We start from the raw sequence: 19,684 nt of genomic DNA on the forward strand, positions 1-19,684 counted from the left end.
ACTCTACACTTCTTACTATGTTTCTTTAATCCTTAATGTTCCCAAGGTCCTGCTCAACTGAAGCTGTGACATTGATTATATACCCTAAATTACTACTGTCTATGAATTTGCCAGTGGTGTTCTGTGCATCCTCAGCCAGGTTATTGATGGTGATGTTGATCGTGTGGGCCCTGGAATCAGTCTTTGGGGTGCTTTGCTGCTTACTGAACACCAGGAGGCTGGACTGTTGGTTGTTGGTCTTTGAGCCTGGCAGTCCAGCTGATTTTCAGCTCGTTGATCTGTCTGATATGCTTTAAGGGAAAATACTGTTGTGGCTTGGTTTTCAGATGCTTAAGAAATATAATTTATATTATTAATGGTGTTAAAAAGCTACGTGACTAATAAATGTGAACTAAACATTAGCCTGAAAACCTGCTGTTGCTGAATGGGAGACTGTCTTCAAGGTCATAATTGCTTTGTTAAATTTTTGCAGGCAGCAGTGATACTTGCTAAATGCCTGCTACATTTGGTGATAGTAGCAGCTACAACTTTATTTTTAATTTGACCATTTTTGTAAATCTCAGCCATGTTAAAGCAGACTGCACTATGAACTGCTCCTGGTGCAATTTTCTGCAAATACAGCTTGTTTCTAGAAGTAAACAGAAAATAAAGCACTAAAAGTCGTATTTCACAGGTACCTACTTATTCATACCACTTAGCACTTGGCCATGTTGTCAGTCTGCAGATGCTGGACCTGGAATATAACTTGGGCTTCAGGCACTAACTGAACAACTCTGGAATTAAATAATTTTTGTTCTTGCAGAGTACCTGGATATCTTGTTTATGCCTCCAGAGACTTGGAAGCTTTTTACTGAAAAAGATGGATAATAAGAAATCAAGGGAGAGATCCTTTCTCATACCCCTCCCATATGTTAATATTGCAGAGTTGTTTGCAAAATGTTTACAACTTTTGAATTGATTTCCAGCTTTGATACATACCTCTTAACTGCCTGTATTGTGCAGAAAGAGAAAACCATTGATGTATATACAACATTGCATTTGCCATGACTATTGAAAACTTCTCTTCAAAAATAGGAATTACATGAGCAAATACATAGTTAAACTTCCACTTCTTCCAGTAAATGAGTACTGGTGTGTCATCTTGTTTTAGTCTTGGATGCTGCAACTTTACAAAATACTGGGAACATCGTTAAAGTGCACTTGTGGTGTGTCTGTGTGTATGGATTTGAGGGAAGAGTGGGGCAAGGGAAAGCAGTTCCAAAGGAAGGGAGTGGAAGTACCTTTACAAAAGCACATCTAAAAATTCACTCTGAAGATGAGTGATTAAGAATATATAGAGAACCCTATGCAAAAGAAGATGCAGTTCAATGGTTTGTGAATTGTCTCTGGGACTGTGTTCAGACTCTAAATGTTTAGATCAGAAGTTTTCTGTTGGGTACTTGTAACACAGATAATGTCATGCACAATACTGAATAGTTAAAATAATTATAACTAAGCAGTGTGAAAAACACTTAAAAATAAACACGCTATGCTTCTGTGACATTCGTCTGTTGGTATATTGTGTTAGTGGGGAAGGGGAGTGGAAATAAAGAGTTTTTCTTACTTAGAGCAGTAAAATTACAAAAGGAAAGTGTACCAAGATGAAATACAGCTATTACTGAGCCTATATTAAACTGTAAAGTGAAGATAACTGTTCAATTCTCTAACTTGTTTGGATGATCTACTAGGTACTTAATAAAAGCAAGTGAAAAGAAGTAGTCTGACTGTGAAACTATTATCCTAGGTGCCCGAGCTCCACTCCGAACTCCGATGAAGTATGAAACACAGAGACCAGGTAGCTGAATATGCAACTTTGAAATCGGTGGTTTTGTTTTAATGATGACCAAAGCAGGTGGTTGATTATGGTTTTAGGAAGAAGCAATGCAAGTTACCAAACATTGGAATCATTGCTTTTCGTTTGTGCACTGGTTAATTTATGTAAGAAAAGATCTTAGGAAAATGTGAATTGCATAATCATTTGGGTTGGAAGGGACCTTAAAAATCATCTAGTTCCAACCCCCCTGCCATGGGCAGGGACACCTTCCACTAGACCAGGTTGCTCAAAGCCCCGTCCAACCTGGCCTTGAACATTTCCAGGGAGGGGGCAGCCACAGCCTCTCTGGGCAACCTGTTCCAGTGTCCCACCACCTGCACAGTAAAGAATTTCTTCCAAGTTACAGGTATTTTCACAGAACAACTTTCAAACTTGAGACATAGTTTCTGTATTTCTGATTTATCTGCTAACATCTGATATCAGTGTACCTAGCTAATGTTTTTTTAGCTGATGAAATTTTCAAAAGAGAACTTTGCAGCATGCATGTATGTATGCATATGATACAGTGAAAGTTTGACAAAACAAAAGCATATAAACGAAGAACGGTATGGGTTGTTTGTTATCAAGATGATACTAAGACAAGAATACTAAGACAAGAATACTTAGTTGTATGTTAGGAAGCAAGAAGAAACTGGACATTACCTTCTAGGGAACTTAAACTTTTTTCTGTGTGGATCTTTTCATATTAAGCCCAAAAGACCACATGCCTTTCACCATCAGCTTGGGAACAGCCAGCTCACACTGCAAGCTGCTGCACAGACACACAAATCCTTGAGAATGGCATAATATATTTAAGTGTTGGTAAAAATCTATGGAGATTTATTACATGGCACTAACTTGTTACATGTCAACTCTGTCATACTATGCTACTGCTGCATGTTGCCTCAGACAAAAAAAACCCCAAATAACAGAGAAAGATTTTAACAAGACTGTGAAGTTTTGGTGGGAATGGGCCATGCTATTCCCGTGGCAGGAGGTGTCCCATCAGGTGTATTCTACCACAATTGCAAGAAGTTTTTCATATAAGTTAGTGCTGGAACTTTGTGAATTTTTTTTGTGTGCAGCCCCGGAGTTTGACTTGGTAACAGTACAGGAATATTCCTAATGGAATGAATATTTAAGAACAAGCATTGAATTCCCAATCTGTCTGAAATCTTGTTTGGTTTTTTTTTAAACCATATCCTGGTGTCCAAGGGGGGGAAGAACACAGTAACGGTTCAGTGCTTGTGGTGTTTCTACTTGTTTGCTCCAGTTTGAAGAAACTAGCAGTGTTTATGAGTCTTATGAAATTCATCAGTCAGTTAAAATACAGCTGTATGTAATTAGGAAGATGAGTTTTATTGCTGCACATTTTTTTCTCATTTTAAAAATATGTATTTTAACACTTGAATACACTTAATGCTTCTTTGAGACTGTTTTGCAGATATGTTTAGCTGGATTCTGCTGGTGTTCTGAGCTGACTAGTAATACTTTAAAAGTGTTTTAGGCAGTGCAAAACCAAGCTCTTAAAACAGTGAGGAGCAAGATACAGCCCTGACTGAAACACTGCTAGGCCAGGCTCAGGAACATACTAACTGTGGTTGTGCAGCTTCTGGTCTGCTCAGAGTACCAGAGGCATTTGCTGTATTAGTGAAGATTATGTGTTCTTTATTAGACTTAAGGCAATATGATTCCTGAACTTCAGACTCCAAATAAGCAGTCTCAGTATGCTATATGAGTATTAGGGTTTTAGGGGAAGAAGGAGGTTGGTGGCTTGGCTTTTTGGTTTTTTTAATGAGCACTGACATGCTCTGGGGTATGCTATGAATGTGAACTTGGTATCTTTCCTCAGTAAACTGGATTGTGTTAGAAGGTCTGGTTTGCTTATTTGTTTCTCTTCTTGAAGACATTAATTCCTTGCATGTAAAATTGTTATGGAAAACAGACCGTGTTGGAATCTTTTTGTGAGTGACTGAGATCTTGCCCATTTTCCTTATGCATTTCAGAGTGCAAGTTAATTTTGTCTCCCTTAAGTCTCCATTAGAAACTCCTTTAAGATCATAGAAATTATGTGCAAACTGTCTAATATGTAATATCTCTTTATGTGTATGTTTTTTACTTTAGTGAAGAGAGGACTCACAAAGGACATAACCTGTCTGAAGGATTTTATGAATGATCCCAAAAGAGAAGAACCTCTAGTTGGTATGTTTTTTGTTTTCTAAATGGTATGTCTTTGAATTTGTAACCAAATGGCTTTTGTTTTGAAATGAAAGTTGGAATTCTAGATATTGGTTCACTTTCTGTAAATGTGTTGAATAATTTATAGGATATATCTTCTCTTACACCTTTTAAGGTATAGCTTATTACACTGAGTACTATAAAGGCCACCTCTTTTGTACATCTTAGTTGTTAAGACAACTTGTTCCTGAAGGAGCCATCTTAGTAAAGAAGCTTTTCACAGATCAGAGTGGTTGAGGTTGGAAGGGACCTCTGGAGGTCATCTGCTCTTAACCCCCTGCTCAAGTAGGGTCACCGAGAGCAGGTTGCCCAGCACCATGTCTGGATGGCTTTTGAATATCTCCATGACCTCTTAAGGAAACCTGTGCCACTGCTCAGTCACCCTCACAGTGGAACAGTGTTTCCTGATGCTCAGACAGAACCTCCTGTGTTTCAGGCTGTGCCCATTGCCTCTTGTCCCATTACTGGGCACCTCTGAAAAAAGCCTGGCTCTATCTTCTTTACACCCTCCCTTCAGGTATTTATACATGCTGATGAGATCCCCTTGGAGCCTTCTCTTGTCCAGGCTAAACAGTCCCAGCTCTCTTAGCCTTTCCTCATAGAAGACATGCTCCAGTGCCTTCATCATCTTCATGTCCCTTTGTACGTCTGTGTCTCTTGTACTGGGAAGCCCAGAACTGGACACAGCACTTCAGGCACGGCCCTACTGATGCTGTGTGGAAAGGGTGGATCATCTTCAGCCTACTGGCAACACTCTTCTTCGTGCAGCCCAGGATACCATTAGACCTCTTGGTCACAAGGGCCCATTGCTGGCTCATTTTCAACTTGGTGTCCACCCAGGTCCTTTCCTGCTGATCTGCTTTCTGGCTGGTCAGCCCCCAGCATGTACTGGTACCTCGGCTTGTTCCTCCCCAGGTGCAGGAGTTTGCACTTCCCTTTGCTGAACTGCATGAAGTTCCTGCCAGCCCAACTCCCCAGCCTGTTGAGGTCTCTCTGGATGGCAGCACGACCCCTTGGTGTATCGGCCATCCCTCCCAGTTTTTTGTCATCAGCAAACTTGCTGAAGGTATGCATCATCTAGATCATTAATGAAGATGTTAAACAGGACTGGACCCAGTATTGACCCTTGGGGTACACCGGTACCTACTGGCCTCCAACTAAACTTTATGCCACTGGTGACTTGTCATTTGGTGATTCTTTTTGATTTTCCATTTGGTGGGATATACAGGTGTTTCTGTTTGGTGAGATATTTTTCCTCACTATCTTTGGGAATACTAAAAGTAATGAGATAAATTTTAAGGTTTTCTTTGTAAGTGCTAGATTAGGCAACTCTTAGGAGAGGATAAGCAATGCTGCTTGTCAGTGGCCTTAGTGTTCCTAGTATGTGCTGGTGGCCTAGAAAATATGTTCCCTGACAAAGAGCTAAGTACCAAATTTCCTAGTATTAGCAGAGAATTTCTCTGTTCGTGAATTGTCTTGGTGTTCTTCTACATACACTATTAATATTAAAAAATATAGCAATTTGTTATCATAAGCATTTTTAATAGAAAAAGGTGAATAGCAAAGTGTTACTTTCTTGTATACTCAGTTCATTTGACAGTTTATTTTCAGAGTTAAGATTTAGCAGTGTAATACTGTAGTGGGTCTGAGATGGAGTTGTGTGTTTTGGATTTGTGACTAAAACAGTGTTGATAAACACACCAGTGTTTTGGGTGTTGCTGAGCAGTGCACAGCTCAAGACATTTCTTTTTTTTGCTCTGGGTCCCCACTCCTCACCCCTTGAGTAGACTGGGGATGGGTAAGAGACTGGGAGGGGACATAGCCAGGACGGTTGACCCAAACTGGCCAAAAGAATATTCTGTACCACATAATGTCATGTTCAACAGTCACAGTTGAAGTTAAAGAAAGTTAAAAGGGTGTGTGTGTGTATGTAGCTTCCAAGGTGGCTGTTCAGAGACTGGGTATTGATCTGCTTATGGGGAGGTGACTGACTGGTTGTCACTTTTTTCTTTTTTTCCTCTCATCACTTACTAAACTGTCTTTATCTGAACCCATGAGTTTTCTCACTTCTGCTCTTCCTATTTTCTCCCTGTTGTGCTGAGGGGTGTGTATGTGAGTGAGCAAGCAGCTGTGTGCTGCTTGGCTGCTGGCGGGGGTCAACCCATCACAAATATGCAGTGTTGGAAATTATGATAATAGGGAACAGCTGCAGTTTTTCCAATTTGTTCTAAACTGCTTATAAACTTGTTACATTTAAGCTGTTCAGAGTAAAACTTTTCATGCTAGCTATAAGCCTCAAACTTAGATACTTCTGAATACTTCTAAGGCATAGTCTTTCAGTCATTCTAAGAAAAATGAAAAAATCCCATTTTCATTCCTGTAATTCTTAAAAGTTTATGGAAGATTTTTAGATTATGAAGGACTCAATTTTATTAAGTCTTTCCTACATGGACTTTGTGCTACTTGGACACTGTCCAAATTCTCTTTGACTAAGTAATTTAAATGCAGTTTTTTAATCTAGACATTTGCATGGCATTTCCTGTTCTCATTCTTTTCTTTATATGCACTTCTCCATGAATTCTTTTACATGACTATTGAATGGAAGGCTCTTTCTTAGTTTCTTGAAAATATCACAGACAGGAAAAAAGGTACATGAAATATTTCATTTCGGTGGGCTTGCAAATATGCCATAGACAGTGTTTGTCCTTTCAGAATAAAGCATTGTAAAGAGGTAAATTTAACTGATGTGGGTAATAAGTCTAAAGAAGTGTTGAAGTGATCCTGAAGTGTTGAAATTCTGAAAATGAAATACTTTTATTTATTCATTTTGGCTTTTAATGAGCAACATTGAAGGGGATATATTTGTTTATAGTAGTCTATGCTAAAATATAGGCTCTTGCCTTTACAGGTTTAGAACATGTGGTTGAAATCAGATTTGAAGGAAGAAAAGAGCCGCATTATGAGTGCAAGCTGTGTGGGTTTAATACAGAGATGGCACCTATGATAGAACATCTTAGTGGATATAAACACAGAAGAGCATACATCGTGAGTAATTTTGATGACAATTTCTTTATGATACTCCCCTTTTTTTCTATAAATATTTGCATCAAGTTTTAAGTTTAAACTGATAAATTGCTAATAATACTTGTATGGTTGACTGTTCATCGATCAGATCAACATGAATAGCTACGAAGCTGTGAGTTATTGAGGAGGTGTGATCCAGAGGTGCATGGCTGTATCTGCTCCAACTCTGTTCCCAAGTGTTTCGATTGCCTCCAGGATCAGGTTCCTAGAACACTGTGGTGTTTTTTTTAATTCCTCAGCATGCCCATAGCATTGTTGGATATGGTACAGAGCATGTTACCTTTTGGTAGCAAGCTTTGCATAGTATCCATTTTTTGTTTTGAAGACTACATAAGCAACTTTAACATTAAAATATAATTAGTTGTGTTACAGAGAAGAAACGAGCTCATAATGTTCAAAATTATGTTTACCAGTCTTTTGGAAGTTGTCCAAAAGGTGAAACATGCCAATTTTTAAATGTTGTGATGAATTTTGATATTGACCATTTCAAGCTGTTTTTGTCAACAGTCTAAAGAATTTCCAGGTAAAATGAAGAGAGAGACAACAGATGTAAAAGAATGCAAAGTTTCATTTCTCAGACGGATAGCAGGAGAGCTAGAGAAGACCGAAGGACTGAAAATGTATAAGGTAATTGGAAGTAAATGTAAAGTATCTGGTAATGAGTCTTTTATCAGTGTATTTATTCTTGACCTAGTAAATTTTAAAAGTACTGCTGACAAAGCTTGTTAAATTTCTGTGTGTTTCTAGGAAGTGTAGTATTAAGTCAAATTAAGGCTTAACTTAAAGTTGCCCTAAAAATTCTGGAGAAAAGAACAGTAGTATTGAAATTAATCTGAAAAAGCAAAGTTTTTTTTTTAAGAAGTCAGGTTTTTTAGATAGAAAATGTCCAGTCTGAATTCAGTGGTTCAGAAATTTTATTGCTTTACTTAAAAATCATTGAAGTTTTGTAACTTAAATTTTCTCAAATGTAAGCAAATTTTATCTCAAACTTCATTTATATTTACCAGAATATATATCTATGAAATTATGGGCTACACTATACTGGGACAAATAAAAATACTTGTTACGTTTCTGAAAGCAGTTGCAGTAGAGACTTGTTATGAAATATTAATCAGAAAATCTGATATGAAACTATTTCTGTTCCTAGATTGAAGGTTACATAAGACCAAGTACCTCACGTAAGTCTATGAATTATTGAATGTAATAGATTTGACATAATTGATAATTTGAGTTAGCCTAATTTGAGTTAGTAGTTGAACTCAAAGCGGTTGACTGATTTAAAATGTTCAACTTGTAACAGCACAAAACATTTTCAGAGATTTTCCAGTTTTTATGCATTTGAAATGAGGGAAGAAGGGAATTGCCAGACTTGCAGTATTTCTTAGACATTTTTTTAACTGCTTGGTTCTGGAGGTATTTAAGATAACAACAGTAATTTGCTAATCAAGGAAAGTGAAAAAGTATGGGAAAATCGTATTTGATGGGTTTCTCTGAATAAGCTGACAAAGCTGCCTCCACATCTGGGGTGAATCACTGGTAAAAGTGGAAGTTAGAGTTCTTTATCAAGTCCATTGGAACAAGCAATGGAAACCAAACCCTCAAACATATAAATTGCATCTTCCTTCATACAGTATGTTTGAGTTACATTCTTTGTTACTGTAGATGTGCCATTGATGCTTAACAATGCCAACCTGAAGAAATATCTACTTGCTACCTTTTGACCCTAGTACTAATACCAGTTTGGTTGAAATGGGTGAAAGTTGCTGAGATCAACAGTTTGTCAGTGTGAATCCTGCTGTAGGTGCCTACCATAACAGTGGTTGTTTTATTTTTTTTTTTTTTTGGAGCGATCGTTGATGGCTTCTGTGGATTGTACCTTTTTATGTTGTTCTGCAAAACAAGGTGGCAGAGACCCTTTATGAGGTCCGTTGAGCTTTGTTTGTCTCTTGTGAAGAAGTGACCCAGTAATCTAGCTCAGTAATTCTCAGTTCAGAGTAAATTGACATCAACATTTACTGACTTCTATAGAACTGGAAGATATCAAACTGGAACATCAAAAAGAGTGATCCCTCCCAGTCCTATAGGATATGAAGAATTGGAGGAACAGGCAAGAGTGAAGTTAGCTGCGGAAGTGTTGTGTCATTCAGTATTGAGGTTTGCTCTGGTTAGGTGGTGAATTCCAAAATAAAAAAACTCTAGTTATTTAGAAGAAAATCTTGCTTACTGGTTTAGCAGCTGTGTGTCTTCAGACTAGATCATATTTAGCAGAGAATGACTTCCAGCTTCAAGCTCCATTCTGAAAGCAAGAGTGAGTTTGAAGATACAATTAAGAAAGGCCATTTGGTGGCATGTACTGCTTTGTAAGTGACAAAATAGACATTAACACCGAATTTTGGCTGCTGCAGAAATCATATGCAAAACTAGGATAAGGTTATGTATTCTTTTTTTCATATCTGTATGTATGAGAGACCTTGAAGTGATTGGTTGCTTTTCTTAAAAGGAAAAGTTATATTTCTTTATTCCCTAATGAAGAGAGATGATCAGTATTTTGTCTTGGGCTTCAGATTAAAAATACTATTTTATTAAGGTAATTCCTTATAACCAGTTACTCAAAGTAGGGAGTTGAGCTTGAAGGCCTTATGACACTGTGTATGAGCACAGTGTGGTAGTATACATACGAAGTTCTGGTCTAGTTCAGTCTCTGAATTCTGCCTGTGTCATTTTTTTTTCCTTTCTGAAAACTACTCTTAGTGCTGCTATAGAATATGGCAGCAAACTGGAAATAAATCCAGAGACTGACTTTGCTATTTTGGACCAGGCTTTTCTTATTGAATTACTGCTTCCTTGAAGTTATAACAGATACCTGGAGAAGCTTGTCTGTATGTTCAGTGGGGAAGTGATAACTCCATGTGTCAGTACCGGATGGGAAGTGACAGACTGATCAATCTTGCTAAAAAGCACTTGATGGTTGTGGTGGATGCCAAGCTGAATATAAGCCAAGAGAACGCCCTCATTGCACATAAGGCAAATCTGATACTGTGATACTTCAGGAGGAGCACAGGCAGCAGATTGAAGAACAGTCTTATCCCCTAATGTTTGATGCTGGTAAGACAAAACTTGGAATACTGTGTCCAGGACCAGTTTTGTTCCTTCTAGTTCAGGGGAAAGATGGAGAAATTGGAGAGATCCAGCAGAAGATTATGAAGACTCTCAGGGATCAAGAGCATGTACCTAGGATGAGGGTTAGAGGGAGCCAGGCTTGTTTAGAATGGGAAAGAGGAGGGTAAGGGGTGATCTTATAACTGCCCTTCAAACAGCTGTAGACGGCTACAAAGATGACAAAGCCAAAGCTGTTGGTAATCACAGGCAATGTAATGAGATGGCAGCCACAGATGGCAGTGTGAGAAGCTGAACTCAGGAAAAACTTCTTTCCTAGAGGTTAGTGCAGCACTGGAACAGGTTATCTGTAGGTAGTGAACTCTTCATCCTTGGGGGTTTTCAAGACCCGGCTACACAAAACTAGAATCTTAATGTTAGCAGTAGTCCTGCTTCAAGTGGGAGGTTGGACTAGATGGTGGAACTGGAAGTTATTGTGTGGTCAAAGAGCTGTGACACCATCAGGATTGCAGAGATGTAACGCAATAGCTTGTACGACTGGAGTGCTGTAATGGATGGATACAGGCTCCTTATGAAAGGTGGCACAGAACATGACAGTAGAAGTTGTGCTGGATGCAAGAGCACCTTTTCTGTATAGAGCCATGGCTGGTGGTTGTTGAGGTCTTATGGGTCAGGATGAGAGGGAAGGCCAACAAGAACAACATCACAGTAGATGTCTGCCCCCCGTGAACAAGCAGTCTGTAAGCCTGTCTTTACATAACGGGAAGAAATCTCCCAATTGCAGGTTCCAGTTTTCCTGGGGGGACTGACTTTTGTGGTAAAAGCAGCATGGCAAGTTGCAAACCAAAAGTGAGTCAAGGCCAGTTTTTCAAGCAGGTGCTGGATAAGTCAACAGGAGGAAGTGTTTTACAGAGCAGGAGAAGAGTCAGGAATGTGATGGTCAATGGCAGCCTTAATTGGAGTGATCATGAGATGATACAGGTTAAAACCCTTCTGGGAATGAGGAAGTTACATATCAGACTAATGACCTTGGGCTTCAGGAAAACAGACTTCAGCTTCTTCAGAAAATTGGTAGTCAGGATCCCTTGAGAGGCTGCTTTGAAAGGAAAAGAAGCCCAGAAGAGCTAATCAGTCTTCAGGGAGAACCTCCTTAAAGAGCAGAAACGATCCATTCTGCTGTCCAAGAGTTATGTGCAGGAATAGCAGGTGGCTAGCATGTTTGAGCAGGGAACTCCCAGCTGATCTTAAATGCTAAAAGGAAGCATACAGAGAACAGAAGCAGAGGCAGGCTGCCGAGAAGAAATGTGTAAGAATTGCAAATGTATTTGGGGTGAAATTAAGAAGGCAAAGCTTTCCTGGAGGTGAAAGGAATATGAAGGGCAACAGGAAGGCTTCTGCAGCTATGACAGCAGCAAAAGATGATGTGGGCCTGCTGCTGAGCAAGTAGCCTGGCGAAGAAAGCCATGGAAGAGGCTGAGATATTTGTAGCTTTCTTTGCCTTGGTCTTTACTGAGAAAGTCCGCTCTCAGATCTTTGTGTGTAGTTGTAAAGCCTAAGGGAGAGTGGCATCACCCACTGTAGAGAAGGATCAGTTTACGGAAGAGCAAATTGAGCATGTACAAGGCCATAGGACAAAAAGGGATGCTTCTGGTGTTGAGGGAGCTGTCTGCTCCCTCAGAAGGTTTGAAAGGTGACAGTGATCAGAGGAGTTCCTTGGGGACCTGAAAAAATCCAAATGTGCTTATCTTCAAAAGTAAAATGTGGTTACAGACTGTCTCATACTTTATAAAAAATTATGGGACAAGTCCTCATTGGATGTCATTTACTAGTGTGTGAAGGTCAAGAAGGTGACTGGAAATAGCCAGTGTGGATTTACCATGGACAAACTGGATTTGACCAGCCTGATTGTGTTTTGCAATGACATGGGCTGGCTTTGTGGACAGGGGAAGAAGGATGGATGTCATTTTAACTTTAGCAAAGCTTTGAGCACAGTCTCCCACGTTATACTTACAGCCAAACTGAGGAGATAAGGTAAGTCAACAGGGTGGGTAAAAGGTGGCTGAACTGCTAGGCTCAGAGAAGTTGTTGGTGATTTTAAGTGTGTTGGCCAGTTACTAGTGGCATTCCTCAGTGGTTTCTTCTGGGGCCAGCACTATTCAGTGTGTGCATTCATGACCTGGATAATGGGCTAGAATACAACATTGTCAAATTCGCAGATAGTGTCAAATTGGGGGAATGCCTGATATGTGGTAGAGCAAGACTGCCATTCAGAGGGATCTCAACAAGCTGGTGAAATGGCCTGTTAGAAACCTCCTGAAGTTCAGCAAAGGTACATGTGGAGTCTTACACCTGGGGTGGAGCAACACCCTGCTGGATACAGACTGGATGCTATTGGGCTAGGGGGAAAATCTTATGAACCTGCAGGATTTGATATACAACAGTATGAACATGAATCAGCAGTGCACTCTTGATGTAATGAAGGCTAGCAGCATACTGGACTGCATTAGCAAAAGTGTAGCCAGCAGTTTGAGGGAAGTGCTTATTCCCTTCTGTTAAGGACTCCTTAAACTGCTTCTGGAATACTGTGTCCTGTGTATATGAACAATTTTGGTGAAGTGGAAAGAGTCAGCAGAGGACTCACCAGCGACAAAAGATCGTGAGGAGACTAGACCATATGATACGGAGGACAACTTTAGGCAGGTGGGTTTGATTACCTTGGAGAAGGCAGCAGCTAAGGAAGGGATCTAATTACTGTCTTCTGCTGCTTAAAGCAAGGCTACAGAGAAGGAGCCAGACTTTGAGAAGGTGCGCAGGGAAAGAACACGTGGCAACGTTCACAGACTGCAATAAAAGAAATACTGATTGAACATTCAGAAAATTCTGCACAGTGAGTGATCAAGCACTGAAATTGCCTACCCAAAAAGGTGGGTAATTGCCATTCTTGAAGACTTCTAAAACTCAACCGGACTTGGGCCTAAGCAGCCTGATCTCATCTTGAGGCTAGTCTTTCTCACAGTGAGCAGAACTTCAGCATTTGCTTAAGTAAGGTGAAGTTTCCAACCACTGAGTAGCACTCCTTGTCTCCACCCATCTTCTTTTCAAACAGGGAGGATTTTGGAGACTTACTGGAAAGACAGCACAAATTGAATAATTAAAGGAAAATTATTCTAATTGTCAGTGTCCTCATCTTACAGTTAATTGTTTGGTTTCTGTTATCACTCCTGTAGTAGTTTTCTCTTACCTCTCAGGCTGGACTAGATGACCTTCAGAGGTCTCTTCCAACTTAAACTTTTTTATGATTCTGTGATTCTGCATGCAGATGTCCTTCTCATCCTACATTTCCATGATTCTTAATTCACTGAATATCTTCTGTGAAATGGTGTCAGTCCTTTTCTGTCCTGACATTTGGAAAACTTTGGGACCTACAGTGCAACTTCTTGCAACTCACAGAATCATCTAGGTTGGAAAAGACCTTGAAGATCATCTAGTCCAACCATTAACCTAACACTGACAGTTCCCAACTACACCATATCCCTCAGCGCTATGTCAGCCTGACTCTTAAACACCTCCAGGGATGGCAACTCTACCACCAACTCATCAACATATGTTCAACATCAGGTGGTTAAAACAGTAATGTGAGTCTTTCAGCCTCATATTGTAGGGGCAAAGACGTCATTTGTCCTGAGAATTTTGTCCTGTTGCTTATCCCTGAACAGGATAAATACTTACAAAGTGATAAGTTATGTACTGTGCAGTAGCTGATTCTCTGAAGCGTAGTTACTGTCTTAGACTACCTTGCTTTACTGAGCTTTCCCTCCTTCCTCATGCTTATACACTCTACTGGCAAGAGAGATGATTAGACATTCTAATCTCCACAACTTCTTGTTGGAGACTGCGTTATTTTATGTGCAGCTTTGAGGTTCACTGGTATGTTCACAGAAATAAAAAACCCAAACCTTTTCACTTTTTGCATAGAGGAGGCATGCACACCTCAGTCCATACTGACTTCTTGTGTGGGATTCAGCTGCCTGACTACAGATACTGTAGGGTGCCTTGCAAAGCTGTTAGGGCACAAGTCTCCCATAGCCCTTTCATCAAGGATGCCTGGTGGTTTCTAAAATGGCAGTATGTGCCTAGGTTTAGGCTGCTGAATCTTGCCCTTTAAAGAAACTGCAGCCACTGCAGGTCCAGTACCTGTTCTGTTTGTGTAATGCTTCTATTATAGTAATACAGTAGAAACCCTATGATGTTGCTAATAATTCTTTTTAATTTTCTAGCCCCATCAAAGAAGAAGGCAAGGTGAGAATACTACCCCCACAGGAGAATCAAGAGATTTTTTTTTTTTTAATTTCCCTATTTATTAAATAGATCTACTTTTCCGTAACAAGCATCATCACGTATGGGGAAAATATTTTATATTGTCTTTCCACTGTGCTTATTCCTTTTGTGTAAATTGTTCCTTTCTGTCTGTGAGGAAATAGTAGCTGTGACTTTTGAAATATTGCACTGGTTATGCAGTTCAATAGCAGTCTGATGTACTTGCACACAAAGAAATTGCATTTCAAATTTCAAGCTGTTACCAGTTACAGCTTACAGTTACCACTGTATACGAATTTGGAAATTGAGATATTTTGATTTTAGATACTATGAGTAAGCATAACTTTTAAGTAGTCTATAGAATGTATCTTAATATTGTCATCTCTTTCTTTTTAAGGTGGGGAGATGATTATAAGTATGAGGTATGTAGAGGTAGTAATTCTGCAAGTGTCTTATGCTTCCTTTTCATTTTTCTGAAAAACTTTTCCTCTTTGGCTTCATTTGCTATTTTATTAATATTATTGCAGAAGCAAAATAATTGACTTAATGACCAGACTTTTGTGTTCATCACAGCAGAGGGGAAATGAAAACTGTACATCAGGATACTCATCCATCTTAGTTCTCGTAATTCCTGTTCAAAGTCACTGGGAATCTCAGACCCAGTGTCTGCAGGCCAGGTCTCCCAACCTGTGCTGCAGTCTCCACTTCTTTGTTTTGTCCCTCTTCAGATCAAAGGTATTCTATACTGAAGGTTTGGTTTAAATCTTAAGATATCTCTAAAGATTTACAGTCCTTTTTTCTAACTCAGAGGTGAAACTCAAGATGATCTCTCAAGTAGCTGTCCTGAATAGCACTGGGCACAAACACTGAAAACTACCTCACTTTTATCTTAGTGGCAGAGGTTGTTCTGCAATCTGATGTATTCTGTGGTGATGTCTTGCTCTTTTAGGCCTCAAGCTGGTCAGGTACTAGGCTAACTGCGGCTGCGCACTTGACTTTTTTTAAACATGAGGTAGGACCTGAGTGAGGAAAGCCTGGGAAAGATAGCTGTTGTAGGTATGTAGCTTAGTTGTGAAATGTGTTCTTCCCAGTGTTGGAAGTAATGCAGTTTTATTTGTAGTAGCTGCTACCTAATTGCTATCGAGACTGTAATGTTATATGTTTATGGCTGTGAGCTAAAATTACTATCTTTTCTTTGTGTTGACCCTTGTTGTTGGACAAAAGATTAAAAGATCTTGTTTTGTACAAGATGATGCAATAAATACTGTAGTATTCAGTCTTAATTTTTCTTCCCCGTTCTCCAATCCCACAGAATGATCCTGTTCGGAAACAGAAAGCTCTAGAATTCTTGGTATGTATGTAAAATTGTGATAAGAGCGGTGCAGTTTCACCAGTATGATGCAATGAATATTGTGAATATTGCAATGAATATTTTCTTTGAAAAACTAGTGTGGCTGTAGCAGTATGTCAGCGCAGAACAGCTTGCTAGATTAAATGTGAGCTCTCTTACCTGTTCTCTGGATCATTCTTCACTCTGCTGAGGAGCCACCCTGACAAGCAGCATTAGCAGCACTGATATTGCTCAGGTGCTCTTGGCTGCCCATATCTAATGGGATTTATGATAACGCTGAATGAGAGGAGCCAGTCCGGTCTTGCTGCCTGTGATGCTGTGACTGGTGCTGCTGCTGCTGCAGAACCGGACAGCCAGGTGAAACTGGGTGGTACTAGAGCACGGCTGCTGGTGTTGGAGTGGGGAAATTTTATCAGTTCAGTTGCTGTTGGCAGTGGCATAGTAAGCTGAGTAAGTCTTTCGGGTTTATGTTGTGAAAATATCTGACCATTTATATTCACCATTTTACTCCATGAAAGTCATGTTCTGTACCTACGGCAATTACAAAATTTAATTTGAGTCTGAATTGTGTTTATACACTGAAATCACAAGTAGAATGTTTTGAGATGTGTGCTTCATTACCAACTGAAGAGATTTTTTTTTTTTCCTCTTTCAGTTTTTCTTGTTTTTCTCTTAAGCTGTGGTTACTTGTGACTTTAGGAAGAGTTAGAGAAAAAGCAAGTCTGGGGACAATCAACAAACTACCAAAAATGCTTAGTAGACAGTTAATTGATTTTTACCTACAGAAATCACAGCTATTCTTTATGGCAGACTGCCTATATTCTTTTAACTTACTGTAATCACTTATAACTTCATATACTTATTAATCAGTCTCTTTGGATATTAAAAAGACAGCTGTAAGTGCTCTGTGCTTTACAGAATTATATCAGTATCTTTTGGTATCTCTTATTCCCAAAATTACACGTAGGAAGATAATAATGGAAACTTCCATCTTTTTGTTACTAAAGTGGGGGAATCAAAGGCATTTGATGGTGTTGAAGCTTACCTTTTATTCAATTTTCTACACAGACAACATAAGTTTAGGACTTGTGCCCTTCTCCATCTGGAACAAAATGTTCATGATTGACAGTATGGGAGTGGCACAGACATCCAGGTTTATGTTCAACCTTTTATAAGCCGATTATTATGTTCACAGTTTTGTTTTTTCATACGTGTGTGTATACATGTATATGTCATATATCAACTCAGTATAAACTTGGTTATAACAAAATCAAATATAACTTTGATCTGTTTGTTTATATGACCCTTCAGCATCCTAATGACCAATTCTAATCATGTTTTTCATCAGGAGACTTTTCACATCACCTCAGACTCAGAAGCAACACTTGTTGTTCATATTACACAGGAACTCACAGAAGCTTTGAAGGCTTTTTGTGAGAAGAAAGCAGCGGTAAGTAACTTAATTTTGACCAGAGTTGTTTTACCATTGGGAGGAAAGGAGTGGTTGAACTCATTGTGTTAACACCCTGCCAAACTGCAACAGTTCAGGCATAGGTCAAAAACCCTCAGCTAAATATACTTTAATTTATTTTTTTTATAATTTCTAAGTACCAAATACATTCATTGCATGGCACATTTCTGTTAGTTTTCCATCATCTTTCATCTGTTTGAGTTTTCTTTTACATGCGTTCTTACTATGTTCTGGGCACCATTTTGCTTTATGATGTCTGAATATCATCCTTCCTTTGCAGTTGGTCCCTTGCTTGATAGCTTTTCTTCTAAGGTTAATCAGGCTTTAAGTGCTACCCAAATGTGTCATCTCTTTCTTTTGTGGGCATGTGGATAAGTATTTCTGGTGACTTGTACTCTGCTCCCAGTTGAGAGATTTAATCTGTTAAGACTAAGGCAGGCAAGATGTTCCTGTCTCTATCCCAGCTGAAACCAGGACACTGTCTTTCTGTTGGCCCTTGCAAACCTCCCTAGCTTCTTTACATAAAAATTAAATACTTGTAGAAAAAGGTTCTGAAGAAGGACCAGAATCTGCACAATAATGACTCAAGACCTCTGGCAGGTACTGGTTCACAAAATTCAGCATGTGTTTTTCTGAAAGTTATTTCAGACTGGTTTCTTAGGAATTAATAATATATTCCATGTAAGCTGAGCTGTGGTAACTGTCTTTGTGCAAATGCCACCACCACCTTTTTGAGAGCTACACTTTCAAAAATGTCATGCATTTGAATATCATACAGTTCTCATGAGCTAGTTAAAAATTGTTGCCATAGCTTAATCTCAGGCAGTAGCTGAGCTTTCCATTCTGCATTCCCCAGCTAGAGACAGGATTTGCATATGTACCAGTTCTATATTTTAGCCAGGTGATCTGGAGGGACATGGGGCAATAAAGTAATTTGAAACAGGTGACTGTTTTTCCCAGACACTTTTATTCTGTTCTCCAGCCATGTACCTCTTCCAGATAATACTGTTGAAAATTGTGGTTTAATGTGGTAATTGTGAACAACAGAACAACACATCTTTCATATGGAGCTTGCCGTCACCTGAAATTGTACTCTGCTAACTTTCTATGGAGAACTTGCTATTTTTTTTAGAATGCTCAAAATTTGAGTTGAAAAACAGACATTCTGACTTTTTCCTTTACCTAGGTTAATTACACTAACAGTCTGAGGCCACTGATGTCAATAGCTCAAGATGAGTTTCCAGGAAGGAAAAGCATCCCAAAACACTATAAGCCATATGGAAAATCCAAAGGTAATTTAGATATTTTATTCTTCTATTTAAGTTTACTCTTAACACTGCACAGATTGTGAAAGTTTAGTTTTACAGCCAGCCATAGTACTTTGCTAGAGCACTGTGTGTCTTTACCCCTTGAGTCAGTCACAGATGGAGTGACACCCTTCACTCATGAGAGAGAAGTAGCAATATGTTTATTGATATAAAACAGCGATTTAACAAAGTCTTATAGTAAATGCAGCAATGGTTTAACAAGATTCGATGGCAAATTTCACTTGATATTTACTGCCTAGAGAACAGGATCAGACAAAACTGTCAGGGAAACCCTCCCATTGAGTCACAAGGTTCAGAATGGGACCCCCTTTGTTGCTAAACTCCTTCTCAGAGAGGAGTCTGGGTGTGGCTGGATTCACTCCTAGTCCCAGACTTGGTCAACGGTTTATGTCTAAAAGATTATATATGTGTGCACTCAGTACTTTATATCACTTAACTAAGATTTCAAAGTTTTGGTGTGCTTATTCCCAGTTCACTTACTGAGTATCTGGTGTGGTTAAGATTCTCTCAGCCTCAAGGAGTAACCTTGAGAGGTGTCCTTACTCAAGGGGAGATCCTGGCGTGCAGCCTGTTGCCATGCAGGAGAGCTCAACAGGCCCTGGGCTGTCCACTGTTTATGGAGTAAGATGCTTGACTTACAGTCATATTTGCATACCAGCCATATTTCAGTTGGCTCATGCTTAACTAGCCTTCAGCTGCTGAGCAAGATTTATGGCCCTTATCTATTGTTATCTGTCTCTCCTGAGTCCAACTTAAACCAGGTGCAGCCATCCCGTCCACTACTGGTGGCTGTTGCTTTAAGCAGAGAGGGAGCACACCACCACAGAGTCAGTTCAGGATATCATTTTCTGAAATCTTAATGACTTCAACCTTGACTGTCTAAAAACACTTCTGTCTCACTGAATAGTATTACAACAGCAAAGATT

General features: G+C 39.4%; 1 protein-coding gene across 1 annotated transcript in view; it reads left to right on the top strand.

Moving 5' to 3' along the window:
- Positions 1-19,684, top strand: part of LOC141923215 (uncharacterized) — a 35,447-nt gene that overhangs the window by 12,975 nt on the left and 2,788 nt on the right. The window contains exons 5-14 of the mRNA XM_074823912.1: positions 1,784-1,834; positions 3,977-4,054; positions 6,999-7,135; positions 7,682-7,801; positions 8,322-8,352; positions 14,569-14,590; positions 15,006-15,030; positions 15,921-15,959; positions 17,308-17,409; positions 18,617-18,722. Coding sequence (XP_074680013.1) covers positions 1,784-1,834; positions 3,977-4,054; positions 6,999-7,135; positions 7,682-7,801; positions 8,322-8,352; positions 14,569-14,590; positions 15,006-15,030; positions 15,921-15,959; positions 17,308-17,409; positions 18,617-18,722 — 711 coding nt within the window. The remainder of the gene's footprint in view (positions 1-1,783; positions 1,835-3,976; positions 4,055-6,998; positions 7,136-7,681; positions 7,802-8,321; positions 8,353-14,568; positions 14,591-15,005; positions 15,031-15,920; positions 15,960-17,307; positions 17,410-18,616; positions 18,723-19,684) is intronic.

The sequence above is a fragment of the Strix aluco genome, chromosome 1 (genome assembly GCF_031877795.1).
Source record: "Strix aluco isolate bStrAlu1 chromosome 1, bStrAlu1.hap1, whole genome shotgun sequence".
NCBI lineage: Eukaryota > Metazoa > Chordata > Aves > Strigiformes > Strigidae > Strix > Strix aluco.